The 20,984-nt window shown below is 36.6% G+C and overlaps 4 protein-coding genes across 4 annotated transcripts; 3 read left to right on the forward strand and 1 right to left on the reverse strand.

Annotated features, from left to right (window-relative positions):
- The first annotated feature begins 1,088 nt into the window (after positions 1 to 1,088).
- LOC103855442 (BEL1-like homeodomain protein 9) lies at positions 1,089 to 5,152 on the forward strand. Its single transcript, XM_009132428.2, has 5 exons — positions 1,089 to 1,293; positions 1,598 to 2,402; positions 3,176 to 3,567; positions 4,016 to 4,076; positions 4,445 to 5,152. Exons 2-5 carry the CDS (start codon positions 1,704 to 1,706, stop codon positions 5,003 to 5,005), a joined length of 1,713 nt encoding a protein of 570 aa, XP_009130676.1. The 5' UTR covers positions 1,089 to 1,293; positions 1,598 to 1,703; the 3' UTR covers positions 5,006 to 5,152.
- Positions 5,153 to 7,871: 2,719 nt separating this feature from the next.
- On the forward strand, positions 7,872 to 9,478 carry LOC103855443 (PRA1 family protein A1). Its single transcript, XM_009132430.3, has 7 exons — positions 7,872 to 8,182; positions 8,332 to 8,372; positions 8,467 to 8,545; positions 8,665 to 8,751; positions 8,828 to 8,916; positions 9,013 to 9,084; positions 9,169 to 9,478. Exons 1-7 carry the CDS (start codon positions 8,025 to 8,027, stop codon positions 9,270 to 9,272), a joined length of 630 nt encoding a protein of 209 aa, XP_009130678.1. The 5' UTR covers positions 7,872 to 8,024; the 3' UTR covers positions 9,273 to 9,478.
- A 20-nt stretch (positions 9,479 to 9,498) lies between these two features.
- Positions 9,499 to 10,791, reverse strand: LOC103855444 (uncharacterized protein At2g39795, mitochondrial). The gene is made up of 3 exons (XM_009132431.3): positions 10,464 to 10,791; positions 9,978 to 10,330; positions 9,499 to 9,896 (listed from the first exon to the last, which is right to left on the reverse strand). The coding sequence occupies exons 1-3, from the start codon at positions 10,728 to 10,730 to the stop codon at positions 9,737 to 9,739; spliced, it is 780 nt and encodes a 259-aa protein (XP_009130679.1). The 5' UTR covers positions 10,731 to 10,791; the 3' UTR covers positions 9,499 to 9,736.
- A 6,824-nt stretch (positions 10,792 to 17,615) lies between these two features.
- On the forward strand, positions 17,616 to 20,394 carry LOC103855445 (CASP-like protein 5B1). Its single transcript, XM_033287937.1, has 4 exons — positions 17,616 to 17,854; positions 18,367 to 18,435; positions 19,835 to 19,898; positions 19,988 to 20,394. The coding sequence occupies exons 1-4, from the start codon at positions 17,724 to 17,726 to the stop codon at positions 20,177 to 20,179; spliced, it is 456 nt and encodes a 151-aa protein (XP_033143828.1). The 5' UTR covers positions 17,616 to 17,723; the 3' UTR covers positions 20,180 to 20,394.
- Positions 20,395 to 20,984: the final 590 nt, after the last annotated feature.

Raw genomic sequence — 20,984 nt, forward strand, 5'->3', positions numbered from 1 at the left:
GGAATGGTCTGAACTGCTGTCATTGGATCCGAGCTGCTGCATCTGTGAAGCTAAAGCTCCTTCGGAAACTAGCTACACAAACAGTTATATATTATCTATGGAAGCAGCCTAACAATCTCATTCACAATCAGACGTCTCTGCCGGCGACTTCGGTGTTCCATGGTATTGATAGAGAGTTGAAAAATAATATTTCAGCTAGGAGACAAAGAAAGCATTTCTCTCTCCTTATGGCATTGTGGTTGAGATAAACTTGCCATTTTTTTGTTTAACATGGTGATCTATTTTGTTTTGCCGAGATGGCTCAGAACTAAGATTTTTTTTGTAAAATTTTTTCTTTGTTTATATGATATTTACAGTGTAGCCAAAAAAAAGAAGAAGAAGTATATAGATGCGGTGGAGTGAACGAGTTGTTTTTGGATAAAGGGTTCTAAGACCATCTCCAATCCCCCCTCTATTTTTATCTCTATATTTTCCTCTAAAATAGAGAAACTCTATTATAGAGGTGGATTTGCTCTAATGTATGTTTCTATAATAGAGTTCCTCTATTTATAGGGAAAAATATAAAGATTTGCTATTTTCATCTCTAAATATAGAGGTAAAAAGTAGGATTCCTTTATATTTTCCTCTAAAATAGAGGAACTCTATTATAGAGGCATACATTGGAGCAAATCCACCTCTATAATAGAGATTTCTATTTTAGAGAAAAATATAGATATACATTAGAGATGCTCTGAGAATGAAAGAAGTTATGTGCATTATTGACCCAGTAAAATAAATGATGTAGTGAGAAAACGTAATACTTATGATGCAATTGTTGCTTCCACCGCTAAATAATTTGTGTGTGTGTTTACTTGTATTCAGGCCTTCAAGCTTTACATTCTGATTAGTTATGATGCCTAATCGTAAAAATTAATTAATAAAAATAATTTAGAAGATTTTTAAATGACCTGTTCTCGTAGTTTAAAAATTAGTATATGATTATCATATGGAATGTCCTTGAAAATTAATTTCTAAGAAATATAACTAAATATAAAGTACTTATATACGGACGGAATCACGTAGATAACTGGAAAAGTATAAACATAAATATTCATGAAAACTTCGTTTACCTATGAGAGCATTAACTAGGTAGTTAAAAACACCGAAAAGATTATCCTTTGACCAAACTGTATTGCTCAATAAATTCTTCCGCACTCACTCACTAAACAGTAGACGTCTATATGAAGATACACATACATACTTGATACTTGATCGTGCTTCAAAAAGAAAGCAGAAAAGCTCCTTTCTCTCTCTCTCTTAGACCATCTCCAACCCACCCTTATTTCTATCTCTATATTTTCTCCTAAAATAGAGAAACTCTATTATAGAGGTGAAAATGCTCCAATGTATGCCTCTATAATAGAGTTTCTCTATTTATAGGGGAAAATATAGAGATATGTTATTTTCACCTCTAAATATAGAGGCAAAAAGTAACTTTCCTCTATATTTTCCTCTAAAATAGAGGAACTCTATAATAGAGGTATACATTAGAGCATTTTCACCTCTATAATAGAGATCTCTATTTTAAAGGAAATTATAGAGGTGTACATTGGAGATGCTCTTAACCTCTCGTTTCATCCGTCACCTTTATTATCTCTAAACACTGTTACACTATTCTCTGTATCTCTATCTCTGCATCTCTAAATCATCCTCTTCCATGGCCGATGCATGCTTACGAGCCTTACCATGTCCTCCAACAAAGCCGACGAGATAAACTTCGGATTCCTTCTCTTGATTCCCACTTCCACTTTCACCACCCTCCTCCTCCTTCTTTTTCCGGTGGAGGCCTGTTTCCTCTCGCCGGCTCCGATTACCTCGCCGCCGGTGGATTTCACTCCAACAGTAACAACCACATATCCAACCCTAGCTACAGTAATTTTATGGGATTTCTTGGTGGCCCATCTTCCTCTTCATCCGCTGCAGTCACCGTCGCCGGAGATCCTTCCTTTAACGGTGAGCTCTCTTCCGGTGACGTTCTCGTCTTCAGACCCGAGCCTTTATCCCTGTCTTTATCATCTCACCCTAGACTTGCCTACGATCCAGTTGTTCCCGGCGCTGTTAGCTCCGGATTCTCTAGATCCGCCTCTGAAGCCGCTGCAGCCGCCGTCACCGTCGCGTCGAGAAGCTCCGGTCCTTTAGGACCGTTCACTGGCTACGCATCCATTCTGAAAGGCTCGAGGTTCTTGAAACCAGCACAGATGCTTCTTGATGAGTTTTGTAACGTGGGACGTGGGGTTTACACCGACAAAGTCATGGATGACGACGATTCTTCTTTGCTTTTTGATCCCACGGTTGAGACTCTCTGCGGCGTCTCTGAAGAACATGGGAAGAAAAAATCAAAACTCATCTCCATGCTCGACGAGGTATAGTTAATCATACAATTTCTATCTTTTTTTCGTTCTAAAAAGCCATCTAAACGTACACTCTGGTAATGCTATAAAAATACCCAACTAATACTGTATTGTCTTAGACTTTTTTTTTTATCACACAGACTTTTTATACTTATGTATGTGCATTATTGTGTTAGATGCTCACAGTTTTTGGTTGGCGTCCTTTGAAATTGATGACAAAATGTATGTCTCTTAGGAAGATCTTCCTTGGAAAATGGAACTCCTTCAAAGCCATTTTAAACTATACTATCGTTTTAAATATTGTATTCAGCGAGTATGCATTCTTATTTTAACTAATCATTCCCTACATTTTGCATGAATAGAAGATGTTTATTACCAAGTCCACATTAATGTTTACAAAGCTTGCCTTCATCTTCCTTATTAGTACTAGCCTTTAAGGTTATACTAAATTAATGATAAATATTATCTTGGGGAAGTAACTTTATATGGAGCTTACTTGTCTTTTGTCTAAACGTATGAATTGGATTCTTTAAATCTTTTGTGGATATAAATTAAACTTGATAAAAAAAAGAGAATATCTTCTTTATGAAAGGGAATATATGCACGAGATTGGTATTTGATCGCAAGCTAGGGACTTAAAGACTTAATTAGTTTATTTCGTGGTATATAGTGTACTTTTTGAGTGTGGAAAAAACGTATGGTCCATTGAAGTTTACAATTTACACATTTTAATTAATATAATTGGTTCGGAACTAAAGTCATTTCTATTGTGACGTTTTTACTAGGCTTACAAGAGGTATAAGCAATACTATGAGCAGCTTCAAGCTGTAATGGGCTCATTCGAATGCGTAGCAGGACTCGGGCATGCAGCTCCTTATGCAAGCTTAACTTTAAAGGCATTGTCTAAGCATTTCAAGTGTCTGAAGACTGCTATAACAGACCAGCTTCAGTTTACCAATAACAAGATACAACAACAATGTGGTCATGTGATGAACTCTGACAATAAAACCGACTCTCTGCGATTTGGAGGAAGTGATAGTGGTAGAGACTTGTGTTCTGCTGGTCAAAGACATGGATTTCCTGATCATCATGCTCCTGTATGGAGACCACACCGTGGCCTACCCGAACGTGCCGTCGCCGTTCTAAGGGCTTGGCTCTTCGATCATTTCTTGCATCCGTAAGTAAACCCTTTTCAGCCACATATATGCTTTTGAAAGTAGTTGATTTTAGTTTTAGCTTAGTTTTAAATATACTTCGTGTTAACAATGTCATTCGACCAGACCATCAATCAATTTCACTGAAGTTACGCTTTTAACTTGACATAAGCAAAGTTCAATATCCGATATATGTCTACATCATATCTCAATTTGATATTCATCCATGTGTCAGGAAGTTATGAGCCACTTATTTTATATGCTTGTGACTAAATAGCTATAGATGATTGTGACAAAAAAAAAAGCTATAGATGCATGTGTATGTATGTTTCGGATGGGACATGTCGAATGCTTGTTTGTTTCTCAAACTTGGATATGTCGCCTTATTAATGTAATTATGTGCATGTATATATGTAAGAAATATACTATTGTAAGATACAAAATTATAGTTGTGTGCGTCTTTTGTTTCAGTTATCCAACTGATACAGACAAACTCGTGTTGGCTAAACAGACAGGTCTCTCCAGAAATCAGGTCCGCACTTCTGCTATCTTCAGCTTTGTTTTTTTCTCCATTTTCTTGCTATATAATTAGTTTTACTAAATACAACATTCTTTTCGAAAATTCTTGAATTTTTAACCCAATTTTAAGTGGCAAAAAATGAAAAAAAATTATTGAGCAATATTTTAATAAAACAGTAGAAGTTTTTAGATATTCAGAATACAACAAAGTCAATCGTCTGGTGTATTGACATTCGATAACTCTATTTAGTCCACTTTCTTTACATAGGGGTATCTAAATCCTTAGTTTTTTTTTCCACACTGATTTTAACTTGTTTAGGTTGTTGATGGCTATTTATTTAGGAACTTTACTGGTAGATTAATAACTTTATTAATTTTTAGGTATCGAATTGGTTCATAAACGCACGAGTTAGGGTTTGGAAACCGATGGTGGAAGAGATTCATATGCTGGAGACTCGACAATCTCAGAGATCTTCTTCTTCTTCTTGGAGAGACGAACATAGCACCACCGTCTTTCCCGATAACAATAACGACAATCCTTCTTCCTCCTCGGCCCAACAAAGAGCTAACAACAACTCATCTCCGGCTAGGAGGGTGCGAAACCACGACGTTCATGGCACCAACAACAACAATAATAACAACTTCATGAACGCTGGAAATGGTGGGAGCGGAGGCGGCGCGGTTAGCTTCTCCTACGGTATTGCGTCGTCTAATGTCCCGGGGATGAGTAACAGTACAAATGGAGGAGTGTCATTGACGTTAGGGCTTCATCATCAGATTGGATTGTCGGAGCCTTTTCCGATGACAACTGCTCAGAGGCTTGGACTTGACGGTGGCAGTAGTGGCGGTGGAGGAGGTGGGTACGATGGGCAAAATCGTCAGTTTGGGAGAGATTTTATTGGAGGTAGTAATCATCAGTTTCTACATGACTTTGTAGGATGAGATCATTTGTGTGGGAAGACAAAAAAATGTTTGACGTTTGACTGTATTTGATAGTTGAGAAATTGTAATGCATATGATGTGTATATTAGTATCATGTTTGACAAATCACAGATGGAATATTTCTAAGGAGTTAAGTTGAACTGAAAACTGATCTGCGTGAATAATGTCCATTTTCAGCGTTTAGAAGTCTGATAAGTCTTACCAAAAAATGAAAAAAAAGAAAAAGAGATAAGAATCTGAACCGTCTGTTTTGCTCAATCATTTGTATTGAAACCCTAACTTGCCGGAGTAATTGAACCATCTGGTTTAGTGACTAATAGTTTCTTTTTGAACCGGCTTTAAACACAAATCCAATTACTTTGGTTTGTATCCCATCTAATAATGGTTAAAGGTTAACAGACTTGGCTTTTGAGGAGCTCATGAGAGCAAAAGATGAAAATGTGCCTTTGTTGCTTCAACTTAACTTTGCATTTGCTTTTGGAAATCAAGGGATATATAAGTATATAACCCTTCCCTCTAAATATAAAACTAAGAAACATAAAAAAAAAAAGTCTTTTTTAGAATTTATTCTCCTAACCATTTTTCAGACCTGTTTTTCTACACCCTTTTTGTTTGCATAAACATACGTACATTTATAGACTATGTGTCCATATAATTTTTAATAGTGTTTTTATGTTGTTTATACCCGTTACAAATTATTCTTATGTTGTTTATACTCACCAAAATTTTGTTTTTACTCGATATATATATGAACATATATCATCCGGTTCGTGGAGATTTTAGTTCAGTTGTAGAAAAGTATTAAAATGTGGACATATAGTCAACTCTATAAATGTTTGAAAATGAAGATTATCTCAGTATGTAATATATTAAATATAAAAGAAAACTATACAGGAAAGTAATTATTAAGATGTTTTTCCTGCCACTAGAAAATAAGAATGTTTAAGTCGAAAATATGTTTGTCTCCAGCTTCTTTCATTGTATGAAAGCTGGCTTATAATGTCGTCAAAATTAAAACGCACCCGCCCCTATATTTCACCCGTTGGTCTTAATAACATCAGAGGATGAACAAAGTTGTTGTAGATCATCATGAACCTATCTTCCACACTTATATCGAGTTTTTAATAGAGGTGCTTAGGGTAAATTACGGCTCATTGTGTTCATCATAATTCCATGCATGAGTTGCAAATTAGACCCTTTAATATTTTACCAAAAAAAAAAAAATTAGACCCTTTAATTGAGAAAAATATTGTACGAGGAAGTTAACCTTTTCAAAAAACGTCGCACATGACTACACCTAGTAAATGGAATTAACTGATCTAAATTTTTTGTACCTAATTATAAGATGTAAACATATATTAGCGAGGTGTCTTTTCAGTTACATGAAATTCAATAATTGAGAGGAGAATTGGTTCATGTGACGAGCCGGGAGAAGGCATAAAGCAGTCAAAGAAAATTTCAAAGATTAATTATATGTATATTGTAAAGCGAAAAAACGAAGGTGCTATCATTGGCTTATAAAGAACAAAGAATCAATTTCTTATGATTTGATCTCTCACAATTCATCTCCTTTATGTTATGTGGATGCTTAAAAAGCCTCCACACGTTTTATAAATTCAAATAAATTCGTAAAAGATATACATACTAGCTATTACCCGATTTATTATTGAATCAATCTAAAAACAGTACGTTTCGTAAGAAAAATCTATGTACATGTATATGCCACTTTAGACATTAGCCACGTAAGGCATACATACTACAGTATTATATCATATATATATCATATATTAATTTTAGTACATGGATATGTGAAGAACTGAAGATAAATATAGGAATATATAAGAAACCATGGACAAGAAAAGTTTGTCTCTCTAAGAGTATTTGTTCGAGAAGCATTAAACCTTCGGAATAAGTATTATTCTTTTGCACCATTACTATTTATTAGCTTCGCTAGCTCTATATATTCTCACCACTAACCACAACAAAAACAAATCACCATATACAACAGCAGCAGCAGAAATAGAGCAACACAGGGAAGAAGACGAAGATTATGGTACTTGGTGAGGAACTGGTAATCTGCATCCTGAGGTTTAAAAATACATAGGCACATGCAAATGTGTATTATAGTTTTTAATCCTCGGGATACAGATTACCTCTTCCTTACTCAAAGTACAAGACAACACTTAACAAAAACCTTAAATTGCTTGGAGAAGAAGAAGCATGACATTATTATATTAGCAGCATGGAGATTGGTTAGCTCAAAGATCATCCCTACTCTTTGCATTTTATATTTTTCCTACAATTTATCATTTTGTGAGTTGAAAGCTCCAGACAAATTGACCAAGGAGAGATATTAAAGCCTCAAGGGCAGCATCATAGATATTGCTGAATGAGATATATGTGTTAGAGCATAGTTCCCTCACCTAAGGAAACAATCTTCAACGTTCCCTGTAACAGGACCATTCCAAACAAGTGGAAGGTTTTGAAGGAGAGCAAATTCCATAAACGAGAATTCTAAGCTTTCTAAGCAACAACAACAATTATCGCTGCATGTCATGTGCTTATTTAAGTGAAGAATATATTCATCAATCATATGATCTAGTCATACAAAGTGGGATATGATTTGATAGATAGTATATATCTGATCTTATGCCAGTAATATTATTATTTGATCCTATCTACTCCTTTATAATATTGAAAAATGAATTTACCCAACCATAACAACAGATTCTAAATTTTATGTTGGTACGTAACTGAACCGGGCTAAATAAAATTTGGTCTCCGGTTAAGGAAAAAAGAGTCCAAGGGTGGAAATGTCATTGGGGGGGGGAGAAAGAGAAAGACGCGTGGCGTGTCCATTGAAAAAGCATTAGACCATTTCATTTCGATACAATACGATCTCAGTTTTGGTTCGTCTTCTCTTCGAGAGGAAGCTTTGATTTGATCGAAATCGATAGATTGTTATTGTTGATTGCTACGATTGATTAAGGAGAGTTGAAGTTTTTGTGATCGGAGGATTATGGATTGGGGAAATGTGACGGCTGAGGATCTCGTCGATGCTCTCCGAGAAGTTGACTGGTCGTCGCCGCCGCGTCCGCTCTCAGAGTTCTTCTCAAGGTTCACCGTTCCTAAATCTTTGGCTAAATGGGACAGCCGCCTCAAGTGCAATCTCTACTAGTACGATCCCTCTCTCTCTCTCTTAGTTGCTAAGTTAGGTCTACACTTTAGCTGATTGATTGATTGTGTATTTGCTCAATCACCCGATCGTATTCATTTCGGAATTGAGCTTCATTTTGACGTGTTGTGATGGATCTGTTTCTTTGCAGCTACCGAACGAACTACTTCATCATGATCGTCTTTATACTTGGTAGGTGTTGTTGTGATAAAGAAGCTATGCTGATTTACCTTTTTCATCATGATCTATCTATCATGACCTGTGATGTGTTTATTACTTTACACAGGATTGGGATTTCTTACAAGGCCTCTCGCAATTCTCTCTGCCTTTTTGACTGCAGTAACTGTGGCATTTCTTAATGACAGGTTTTTTTTTTTTAACTTCTTTTGTTTCCAAGCTGTTTCAATCTCACACCTTTCGAACTACTTGAATTAGGATCCCCCGGGACAAATCCATGATGAGGATTCTTCTTTATTATTTACAGCTTTGCAGGTTCCTTTAGTGAGAAGGCCACACGAACCATCAGAAGATTCTCCCCACAGTTAGCTGCTAAAATGAGACCTCCATTGGCGTATGTTTCTTTGCTTTCCTTACTACGTTTCTTACTTGCTTGCTTATCATCTGTGTTTATACTTGGTCTTATATAGGCCTGTCATTCGTGGACGCCCATCAGCAAAGCGAGCAATCTATATTTGTGGCCAACCCCGTTGGGTCTTTGTCTTGATATCCTCACTTGGTATGTGTGTGTCTCTCTCTATATATGTTTCGTTTGATGATGAAACTTTATGAAATATGTATTTTGAAACTATTTGGATTTGTTGTTGTTTCACAGTGAGTTTTGCCCTTTGGTATATTTCATGTGGTTTGTTCACCGTCTCTTTGGCACTACTCATTGGGCTTCTTGGTATGCAATCTACACTTATTGTCTTTGTCACTCTACTTCATCCATCCACATGCTTTATACTGTTTTTGCTATTTTGTGTTACAGCTACAATTCTTCATGCAACCTTGAGAACACCCAACTTGAAGGCACGTCTTAACACCTTCAGGGAGGAATTTCGAGCAGTGTGGCGTAACTACAGTGAGATCTAGAGTAATGTAAGCTCGAGCAGTGTTGCTGTGTAGCTCCATGACTCGGATTATCTGTTTGTTGATTTGGTTTCTGCTTTCTGTAGCAGTCTTTTGTTTAAGCACTTGTAAAGCCAGCTTGTTTGCTGTTGTTGTTTTCCCCCAAAAACCCTTTACGATGCATTAATATACAATCCTAGAGTCGGCTGAAAGCGTGCATTTTGCTTTTTCGTCTTCTGAGCTCTTGATGAGTTAAATGCCAGCTAAAGAATTACATTAAAGATCAAATTGGAAGAAGTAAATACCGAAAAAGCCCAAAAGTAAAAACACGTAGCAATATTGCCAAAAAGAAACAACTCATTTCAACGACTTTTCTGTATCATCATGGACAATGATGAGAACAGGTTCAGCTGAAAGAAAAACTCGGTAAATAAAAAAATCCCACCTAAAAGTTTCACTCTTATTATTCTCTGAAACAAAGATCAGCTTCACTTCTCAACAAAAGACTTGACATCCTTGAGCCATTGAAGATACTCTCTGCTGTCTTTGTTGGCCACATAATCTGCCAGAAAGCCAGTGAAGCTAGGCTTAATCCCTCTGATCTCCAAGAACCTGTGGAACGCCTTCTGCAGATTCTCATCCAAGTCACTGCATAAAACCAAAAACTCAAATCACATGACAATATCCAATCGTGTATATACATTGAGAGAAAGCGAGAATGGAACATACTCAAAGTCGGGTCCTTCGTAAGCAAGCTCATTCTCAGATCCTTGGGGATGTTTAATCGATAAACTATCAATCACGATCTCATCAGCGTAAGCGCTGACTCCAAACTCAAGACACACACCGTCACCTTTCGCCACACTCACAACCATGGGAATCCGAAGCTTAACAGAGTTCTCCTCATCCTCATCATCGTTTGCTTCTGCTTGCTCTGCTTCTTCCTCATCGTCATCATAGGTCGCACAAGAGTCAACTTCGACCTGGATTGTTTCATCCTCAAACTTCCTCTGAAGCAACAGAGTTCGTTCCCCTGGAGTATCAACGATCTCAAAAGGGAACCCTTCTGGCACATCTTCCATCTGTTTTAACTCAAATTCAAATTACGAAAATTATAATTAATTCTCATACTAAGACACAATTGAATCCACAGATCTAATTACAGAGAGATTAATCTAGCAGATACATTCATATATAGAAACAGAGATAACTTACGACGTTTTCATCAGGCGCCTCCTCGTTCACGGCGCACTCGATTTCAGATTCGAGAACGCTAACCAGATTCTCGTCGGCGGTTGTTTTAGCCACCGCACTCTCCGTCGAAAATCTCGAGAATGAAAACACCGATCCACGGCTGAGCTGCCGGCTGCCAAGAAACAATCTCTCGGCGGAGACGGCGCCATTTCGGAGGCTCACCGGAGATCTAACCGCACGGAAGGCAAGAGTGGCCAAACTAGACGAGGCTCGACGAAACATTGACATTCTCACGGAGGGTTTTAGGGTTTGCGAAGAATCAGTAGACTATCGAAAATGAGAGATGCGAGAGGTTTAAAGATTTTATAGTGTCACTCGAATTAAAGCCCAATAACTTAATGGGTAGCTTAAAGCCCATAGTTTGCCAGCTGTAAAATATTGTAAAAGTTTTTAGAGAGATAATGAATAGTTTGAGACAGTTAAATAAAATAAACAGATACTTTAAAATAATTTTCGACAATTTCTTTTTTTAATTACTAGAAATCTTTCTTTTATTTATTTCCCAACCAAAGGAGGAAAATAACATTTAAAAGGAATATCTTGAAAATCGTTATCCGACCGTTAACACTTTACTTTTAAATTAGTAATTTTGGTTTCGATGAATGAGCAACACATACACCTACCACTTCACTCTCTCTCTCTCTCTCTAGAACAGAACACGAAGAACAATTTTTCCATCTCCGTTTACAGTACAACACCACCACCTCGCCTGAAGAGTAGTTTAAGGTTTGTCCTACTCTATTTTATCTTAAACACAGCAATAGATGAGCTCGATCCAGCTCCGATTTGGTTCAACCGCGCCTCGATCCAGCTCCGATTTATCTGTAATCCATTAATGTTTTGTTTTGGGATGTTCTTGAATCACAGGGATACGTACGCCATCAAGAGAGAGAGAGTTCTCAAAGGAAAGGCCTCAAGCCTGGCGAACTTGCTATCATCTCCAGGGAAGAACCAGTAAGTTTCCTTATATATAAAAGTGACTCTAATTCTAGTTTTTTGCCATCGATTCATTGTCTGGATTCTTGTTTTGGCGTTTCTGTGTTAAACAGGTGGCTCCTTACGAGCGTCCTGCACTTAGCAAGGGATATATAAACCTCGAGGGTATAACTTTTCTGATATTTACTCTTTGTTAATTAGATAGCTACGGATAATATATCCAATTAGATTATTGTTGTCATTGGTACCCAGACAAAGTTTCACTTCCTGTCTGTGCTGGAAATGGGGGAGAGAAACAGTTGCTTCCTTAATGGTACAAAGAGAATGGTATAGGTGTCATTTTTCTGTGCTTCACAACGCAATTTTTATCTATTCATATGTCTACTTTTGTCAAAGCAGATCTTGCTTCAAAACTCTCGTCAGTGGCCACTGGACAAGTCTTCAAGTACCAAACTTTGATAGCCTGAACAGAACACACACGTATCGCTTATCGTCCAACATTGAACGGTGCCCAATGAACAACAACGGTCATCACTCATCAACGTGAGATGTCAATCTTCACAAAAGCGGCCTTCTTGCTTGGTATGATCGCTTATCTTCTCCTTTTTTTTTTTAATTTTTCCAAATTATGTATAATATGATGATTACGTAAGTTTGAGTATAATTGTTTACTGTGTGAAACTAAACGAACATGATACCTCGTCAAATTTCTATTGATTGTTAAAGATAACATTTCAAATTTATTTTCATTTAATGTTCTAATTGATATACTAATATCCAATTTCTCCCTTTTTATTTTCTTATAAGTTTTTGGTGAAAAGATTATTATATGCTTACATTAAAACTTTATACTTTCAAACTTTTTGGGAAAAACTATGTAATATTTAACTGATAATGTAAACTTAAGTGTAATTGAATGTGTGAAAACTAATCAATCATGATATCTTGTCAGTTTTTATTGATCGTTATAGATAGCAATGTTTGTTTTGATTTCACACTTATTTTCACTTAATTTTCTAATTGATCTACTAAGATCATTTTTTAACTCCTTAAAGGTTTTTGATGAAAGGTTTTTTTTGTTACATTTAAATTTTATATTTTATAACTATTTTTTGGTCAGTTTTGATATAATTTTTAAATAAAAATATCTAAACCGAACAAAAAAATCTGAATACCTAAACCGTAAACCCAACACTAATATTAAACCCAAACTCTGCCCAAGGGTTAAACCCTAAACCATGACCTAGGGTTAAACCCTAAACCCTGTCCTAGGGTTAAACCCTATTTACCCTGTCTAGGGTTAAACCCTATTTACCTTGTCTTAGGGTTAAACCCTAAACCCTGCCTTAGGGCTAAACCCTAAACCCTGCCTAGGGTTAAACCCTAAACCCTGTCCTAGGGTTAAACCCTAAACCCTGACCTAGGGTTAAACCCTAAACCCTTTTCTAGGGTTAAACCCTAAACCCTTTTCTAGGGGTTAAACCCTAAACCCTGCCTAGGGTTAAACCCTAAACCCTGTCTAGGGTTAAACCCTAAACCCTGTCCGAGGGTTAAACCCTAAACCCTGTCTAGGGTTAAACCCTAAACCCTGTCCGAGGGTTAAACCCTAAACCCTGTCCTAGGGTTAAACCCTAAACCCTGTCCTAGGGTTAAACCCTAAACCCTTTTCTAGGGGTTAAACCCTAAACCCTGCCTAGGGGTTAAACCCTAAACCCTGCCTAGGGTTGGGATTAAACCCTAAACCCTGTCCTTGGTTTTAACCCTAAACCCTGCCTAAGGTTACACCCTGCCTAGGGTTACACCCTACACCCTGCCTAGGGTTACACCCTAGACCCTGTCCTAGGGTTAAAACCCTAAACCCTATCTAGGGTTAAACCCTAAACCATGTCTAGGGTTAAACCCTATTTACCATGTCCTAGGGTTAAACCCTAAACCCTGTCCTAGGGTTAAACCCTAAACCCTGCCTAGGGTTAAACCCTACCTAAGATTAAACCCTAAACCTTACCTAAGATTTAGGGTTACCCTAAACCCTACCTAGGGTTAGGGTTAAAACCTAAACCCTGTCCTAGGGTTAAACCCTAAACCCTGCCTAGGGTTAGGCTTAAAATCTAAACCCTAAATCCTGCCTAGGGTTAGGGTTGAACCCATCCTTAACCCTGCCCTAGGGTTAAACCCTAAATCATGCCCTAGGGTTTAACCCTAAACCCTTTTCTAGGGGTTAAACCCTAAACCCTTTTCTAGGGGTTAAACCCTAAACCCTTTTCTAGGGGTTAAACCCTTAACCATGCCTAGGGTTAAACCCTAAACCCTCCCTAGGCTTAAACCCTAAACCCTGCCTAGGGTTAAACCCTAAACCCTGCCTAGGATTAGGGTTAAACCCTAAACCCTGCCTAGGGTTAGGGTTAAACCCTAAACCCTGTCCTTGGTTTTAACCCTAAACCCTGCCTAGGGTTACACCCTAAACCCTGTCCTAGGGTTAAACCCTTATCTAGGGTTAAACCCTAAACCCTATTTAGGGTTACACCCTAAACCCTGTCCTAGGGTTAAACCCTAAACCCTGTCCTAGGGTTAAACCCTAAACCATGTCTAGGGTTAAACCCTATTTACCATGTCCTAGGGTTAAACCCTAAACCCTGTCCTAGGGTTAAACCCTAAACCCTGCCTAGGTTAAACCCTACCTAAGATTAAACCCTAAACCCTACCTAAGATTAAACCCTAAACCTTACCTAAGATTTAGGGTTACCCTAAACCCTACCTAGGGTTAGGGTTAAAACCTAAACCCTGTCCTAGGGTTAAAACCTAAACCCTGTCCTAGGGTTAAACCCTAAACCCTGCCTAGGGTTAGGCTTAAAACATAAACCCTAAATCCTGCCTAGGGTTAGGGTTAAACCCATCCTTAACCCTGCCCTAGGGTTAAACCCTAAATCATGCCCTAGGGTTAAACCCTAAACCCTGCCATAAAGTTAAACCCTATACCCTGCCGAGGGTTACGGTTAAACCCTAAACCCTGTCCTAGGTTTAAACCCTAAACCCTGCCTAGGGTTAAACCCTAAAGCCTCTCATAGGGTTAAACCCTAAACCCTGTCTTAGGGTTAGAGGTAAACCCTAAACCCTGTCAGTGTTAAACCCTAAACCCTGCCCTAGGGTTAAACCCTACCTAAGATTAAACCTTTAAACTCTACCTACTTAAAACAAATAATTATAAAACTAAAACAATGATTCTCTTTTTGTAGATGAAGAAGCAATGATCAAGTTCAGCTAATATTTGTTTGGATTCAACCAAACATTCTTAGGAAGATTTTTTATTATATTTGCCAAATTTTGTGTATCAGTAGGTCAAGTAGATGATGTTATATATGGTTTACGATGAGAAATTCTTTTTTATCTATTACCTTAGAAGGTGAATTTATTTTGAAAAATATATTATGCAAATCAATAATAATCAATAACAATCTATACAAACTAATACAAAATATTTGACTGAAATTTTATAAAATATCTTTCTTAGCAAAATTTTATAAAATATCTGCTAAATATATTGTAAAAATCTGTCAGCTTTACTAAACAGGAATGTCTCTGCGTAGACACGTGGCAAAAGGCAAAAAGGTTACACCCTATCTAGGGTTAAACCCTAAACCCTATTTAGGGTTACACCCTAAACCCTGTCCTAGGGTTAAACCCTAAACCCTGTCCTAGGGTTAAACCCTAAACCATGTCTAGGGTTAAACCCTATTTACCATGTCCTAGGGTTAAACCCTAAACCCTGTCCTAGGGTTAAACCCTAAACCCTGCCTAGGTTAAACCCTACCTAAGATTAAACCCTAAACCCTACCTAAGATTAAACCCTAAACCTTACCTAAGATTTAGGGTTACCCTAAACCCTACCTAGGGTTAGGGTTAAAACCTAAACCCTGTCCTAGGGTTAAAACCTAAACCCTGTCCTAGGGTTAAACCCTAAACCCTGCCTAGGGTTAGGCTTAAAACATAAACCCTAAATCCTGCCTAGGGTTAGGGTTAAACCCATCCTTAACCCTGCCCTAGGGTTAAACCCTAAATCATGCCCTAGGGTTAAACCCTAAACCCTGCCATAAAGTTAAACCCTATACCCTGCCGAGGGTTACGGTTAAACCCTAAACCCTGTCCTAGGTTTAAACCCTAAACCCTGCCTAGGGTTAAACCCTAAAGCCTCTCATAGGGTTAAACCCTAAACCCTGTCTTAGGGTTAGAGGTAAACCCTAAACCCTGTCAGTGTTAAACCCTAAACCCTGCCCTAGGGTTAAACCCTACCTAAGATTAAACCTTTAAACTCTACCTACTTAAAACAAATAATTATAAAACTAAAACAATGATTCTCTTTTTGTAGATGAAGAAGCAATGATCAAGTTCAGCTAATATTTGTTTGGATTCAACCAAAACATTCTTAGGAAGATTTTTTATTATATTTGCCAAATTTTGTGTATCAGTAGGTCAAGTAGATGATGTTATATATGGTTTACGATGAGAAATTCTTTTTTTATCTATTACCTTAGAAGGTGAATTTATTTTGAAAAATATATTATGCAAATCAATAATAATCAATAACAATCTATACAAACTAATACAAAATATTTGACTGAAATTTTATAAAATATCTTTCTTAGCAAAATTTTATAAAATATCTGCTAAATATATTGTAAAAATCTGTCAGCTTTACTAAACAGGAATGTCTCTGCGTAGACACGTGGCAAAAGGCAAAAAGGTTACACCCTATCTAGGGTTAAACCCTAAACCCTATTTAGGGTTACACCCTAAACCCTGTCCTAGGGTTAAACCCTAAACCCTGTCCTAGGGTTAAACCCTAAACCATGTCTAGGGTTAAACCCTATTTACCATGTCCTAGGGTTAAACCCTAAACCCTGTCCTAGGGTTAAACCCTAAACCCTGCCTAGGTTAAACCCTACCTAAGATTAAACCCTAAACCCTACCTAAGATTAAACCCTAAACCTTACCTAAGATTTAGGGTTACCCTAAACCCTACCTAGGGTTAGGGTTAAAACCTAAACCCTGTCCTAGGGTTAAAACCTAAACCCTGTCCTAGGGTTAAACCCTAAACCCTGCCTAGGGTTAGGCTTAAAACATAAACCCTAAATCCTGCCTAGGGTTAGGGTTAAACCCATCCTTAACCCTGCCCTAGGGTTAAACCCTAAATCATGCCCTAGGGTTAAACCCTAAACCCTGCCATAAAGTTAAACCCTATACCCTGCCGAGGGTTACGGTTAAACCCTAAACCCTGTCCTAGGTTTAAACCCTAAACCCTGCCTAGGGTTAAACCCTAAAGCCTCTCATAGGGTTAAACCCTAAACCCTGTCTTAGGGTTAGAGGTAAACCCTAAACCCTGTCAGTGTTAAACCCTAAACCCTGCCCTAGGGTTAAACCCTACCTAAGATTAAACCTTTAAACTCTACCTACTTAAAACAAATAATTATAAAACTAAAACAATGATTCTCTTTTTGTAGATGAAGAAGCAATGATCAAGTTCAGCTAATATTTGTTTGGATTCAACCAAAACATTCTTAGGAAGATTTTTTATTATATTTGCCAAATTTTGTGTATCAGTAGGTCAAGTAGATGATGTTATATATGGTTTACGATGAGAAATTCTTTTTTTATCTATTACCTTAGAAGGTGAATTTATTTTGAAAAATATATTATGCAAATCAATAATAATCAATAACAATCTATACAAACTAATACAAAATATTTGACTGAAATTTTATAAAATATCTTTCTTAGCAAAATTTTATAAAATATCTGCTAAATATATTGTAAAAATCTGTCAGCTTTACTAAACAGGAATGTCTCTGCGTAGACACGTGGCAAAAGGCAAAAAGACAAAATGAATAGATTTCGTGCGTCAGAGTTGCGTTACTGTTTCTTCAATTTATCGTTCGCTTGAAGTTAAGGGAAACATAATTGTTCCTCCAAACAGAGTAAACAATGATTGGTAGATAAAGAAATTGTGGTAGATGCACTTTCTTTACAAAATTCAAAGCTCGAAGAAAAGTTTTCTTTTTTAATGGTGGTGGTGGCTCTGCTCTTAACTATGGTTTCCGTAGAGGGTTTATGATCTTAAGTGGAAGTTTCCTGAATAACACCGACAGATTTTGGAATCTGACGTTCTGGGTATTTGAGACTTCCTAGAAGAGAAGATGGGTTTAAGGTTTTTATGATCGGTTTTGTGGGAATTATTATCCAGATAGAAAGAGTCTAGGTTTTGGTTTGTTGTGTTATATAGTTTTGTGGTCAATGAAGAAGATGATTGGGAGTCCAGGAACAGTGAGTGGGCTGATGTTGAGGTTAGGGCAGTGTGCGACTGCTGCTGCTTCCATCGGTGTTATGGTCTCTGCTCCTGGCTTCTCTAGCTACACTGCTTTCTGGTAATTTTTGATGTTTTTATCTGAAAAATCTCTTCTTATCTGGTTTGCTAATCTCTTGGTGATTATGATTAGTGTATTTGTTTATATCTGAGTCCATCTCCTAAGGCATCTCCAATCCATACTTATTTTTCCTCTATAATTCCTACAAAAATAGAGTAACCCTATTATAGAGCAAACCATTGGAGCAAAACTTACCTTATAACAGAATTATTCTAGTTTGATTAGTGTATTTGTTTATTTCTGAGTCCATCTCCTAAGGCATCTCCAACCCATACTTATTTTTCCTCTATAATTCCCACAAAAATAGAGTAACCCTATTATAGAGCAAACCATTGGAGCAAAACTTACCTTATAACAGAATTATTCTATTTTTGTGAAAATTACTGAGAAAAAAATAGGTATGGATTGGAAATGGTCTTAAGTTGTATATGTGCTTGGTTTGCTCATTTGAAGATACAGCCGACAAAACTAGTGTTTGTTCTGTCTGATATTTTTTTGGCTTATGGTTTCAGCTTCTTAGTTGCATCTATGGGTCTTCAAATGATTTGGAGTTTGGGACTTGCGTGTCTTGACGTATATGCTACTAGTGCTCGGTCCCGTACTACGTACGGGAAAAAATTCTTAATTTTTTGTATATTTAAAATAAAATTATCTATAATCTTCTTAAAAGTTTATCAGAAAGAGATGAGTATATACTTAAATAAACCATAAACATATTTATCATAAATAACTACAAACATATAAAATTTAGTTAGCTTTGTTTTAAATTTTACATTGATCTTAATTAGCTCACGAATAATATATTAGTTCGAAACTTGTCACTTTTTATGTCTTGTTCTTCTTTTTTTTTTTTGGTAAATTGTTAAGTTTTATGTCTTATGTCTTGTTCTTCCTTTTTCTTAGTTCTTAACCTGTAACTTATGGTTTATTTTTCTTATTAGATTTAGTATTCCAATTGCAAACAAAAACAATATTTAAAATCCAAAAACAGTAAAAGATTATGTAACAGAGACAAAATTTTATGAAAGCAAATCAAGAGATAAATATCAGTACGTAAAAGTGGAAGTTATCAGACTCTTTATAGATCAGAGGATAGTTAGTACTTAGTGTATGCTATCTTTTAATTATATATGACATAACTGATAAACTCACATTCTCATCCCTAAAGCATCTAACATCTAGTTAATACTCGTACTGAGATGGTGATGTGAAAGCATAGTTACAGAATTATATGTATTAATGAATAATCGAACACTAATTTGACATAATGCATACATGTAGCTTTTGATAAAAAAAAATACATACATGTAGCTAATATGTACCTCTGTTACTTCTCTCTTGAAATTTGATCAATGTTTCCATGGCAGTACTGGCATTGCATCTTTTCAACCCTTGAAGTTCCTATAACCTTATCAAAACCAACTTTCTCACTCAATATTTGAAACATTAATCTATAGAGAAAAAAGTATTAAAATCAACCCTCTGTCTACGTCTGCTTTCTATCTTCCTTCTCCGTCTTTTTCATTTTCTGCCAGATTTTAAAGTGAAGTTTCTTTGAACTGGTAGAATCTCCATCAACTTAGATCCACCAACAACCATATCCATTGTTTCTCGAAATTTCTTCACCCTTAACAGGTTACAATGAAGCAAAACTGCACATAGGAGTTTGATAGCGTAACTTTATTACAGGAAGAGTAAGTGGAACCATTGCAAAATTATAGGAAATCACATTGAAGACAAATAGTCATGAATTTATAGCTTCGTGAATTAAACTTCCTCCACACAAAAAAGTAACAGTTTTGAAATCGTGTTTGTGATCATGAAGTGGTGGGATAAATATTAGAAACTTTAAATATTAACGATTTATGTAGGGCATTTAATTTTTTCTTTTTTTTTTGCTTTTAGATTTTGTAAATATTTAACTTTATTCCATGTGTCAAAATTTTGTTGGTCATGTGACTTGTGCTTTAGTATATAAAGGATAAGGCGAAGAAGCGATTTACAAAGCCCCATCTTATTGAGCCTCTTCGCAGTTGGTGATTGGGTACTGATTCTATCATCCTAGTAAACAAACAGAGTTTCATTAGCAATGACTCTGTTATAAAGTTGTGTTTTGCTTTTGGAATTCTGTAGGTCACGGCACTTCTCTCCCTTGCGGCTGCGTGTTCATCTGGAGGAGTTACGGTTTTATTCACAAAAGACACATTATTTTGCAAGCAGGCCTCCCTCTCTTGCAATTGGTTTCAGATTTCTGTCGGTTTAGCTTTCTTCAATTGGGGTTTAGCTGCTATATCGTCTCATGCAATGTTTTGGATCTTGATATGACATTGAACACACCCACCTCCGTCACTTTTAGATATATCCATTTATATGAATCGTTTTTCTTTTGTCTAACTCATAACCGGAAACGAGGGCAAGTGTTCAAAATCATTTTTGGTGAATCCTTAAGACAGCCGACTCTCAGTAGTGTATGATTAATATCATTAGTTATGTACACACTATCCAACTGTTCAATTCAAATATCCTAACTTATACACTTTTATCATGTCTTGAAGTCAACATAGGATTCTTTTTTTTTTTAATCTTGATTACGGCTAAAATAGTTAAGTCTTTGTACAAATCTTTCAATCTCAGAAAACAGTAATCGAGCTACAAATAGAGCTTAAAAGATTAGTACAGAGTTACCTTTATGGAAAGAAAAAATACAGTGAAAATGGTGACAACAGATGTAGCAAGCAAAACTCCGGTTTCTATTAGTCTTCTTAACAATACTTAAGGATGAAATGAAAGATGGTGAACGGGAGGATGATTAGCTTATGCTTTACCTGCTCTTTTGGTAACCCAATCAGGACGTAGACGTGAACTGTATTTACATTATTATGGAAGAATCACCATCCCTTTGGCGAAAAAAAAGAATCACCATCCTTGAAAGTTATTTGGGCGGGATGCTACAACGTTTTAAAGCATTTTAGTGCTGAGAAACAATTCTTGGAAATTCAGCATGCATCAAATCCAAAATTTATAAAAAGCTAGTTTCACTTTACAATGCATATAGTAGTATATGTAACTAATTAGATTTGTATAAAGCTGATTATACATAACTATATTTGTACTTCGAGAATATTTCGGT

Source organism: Brassica rapa, chromosome A03 (assembly GCF_000309985.2).
Source record: "Brassica rapa cultivar Chiifu-401-42 chromosome A03, CAAS_Brap_v3.01, whole genome shotgun sequence".
Lineage (NCBI taxonomy): Eukaryota > Viridiplantae > Streptophyta > Magnoliopsida > Brassicales > Brassicaceae > Brassica > Brassica rapa.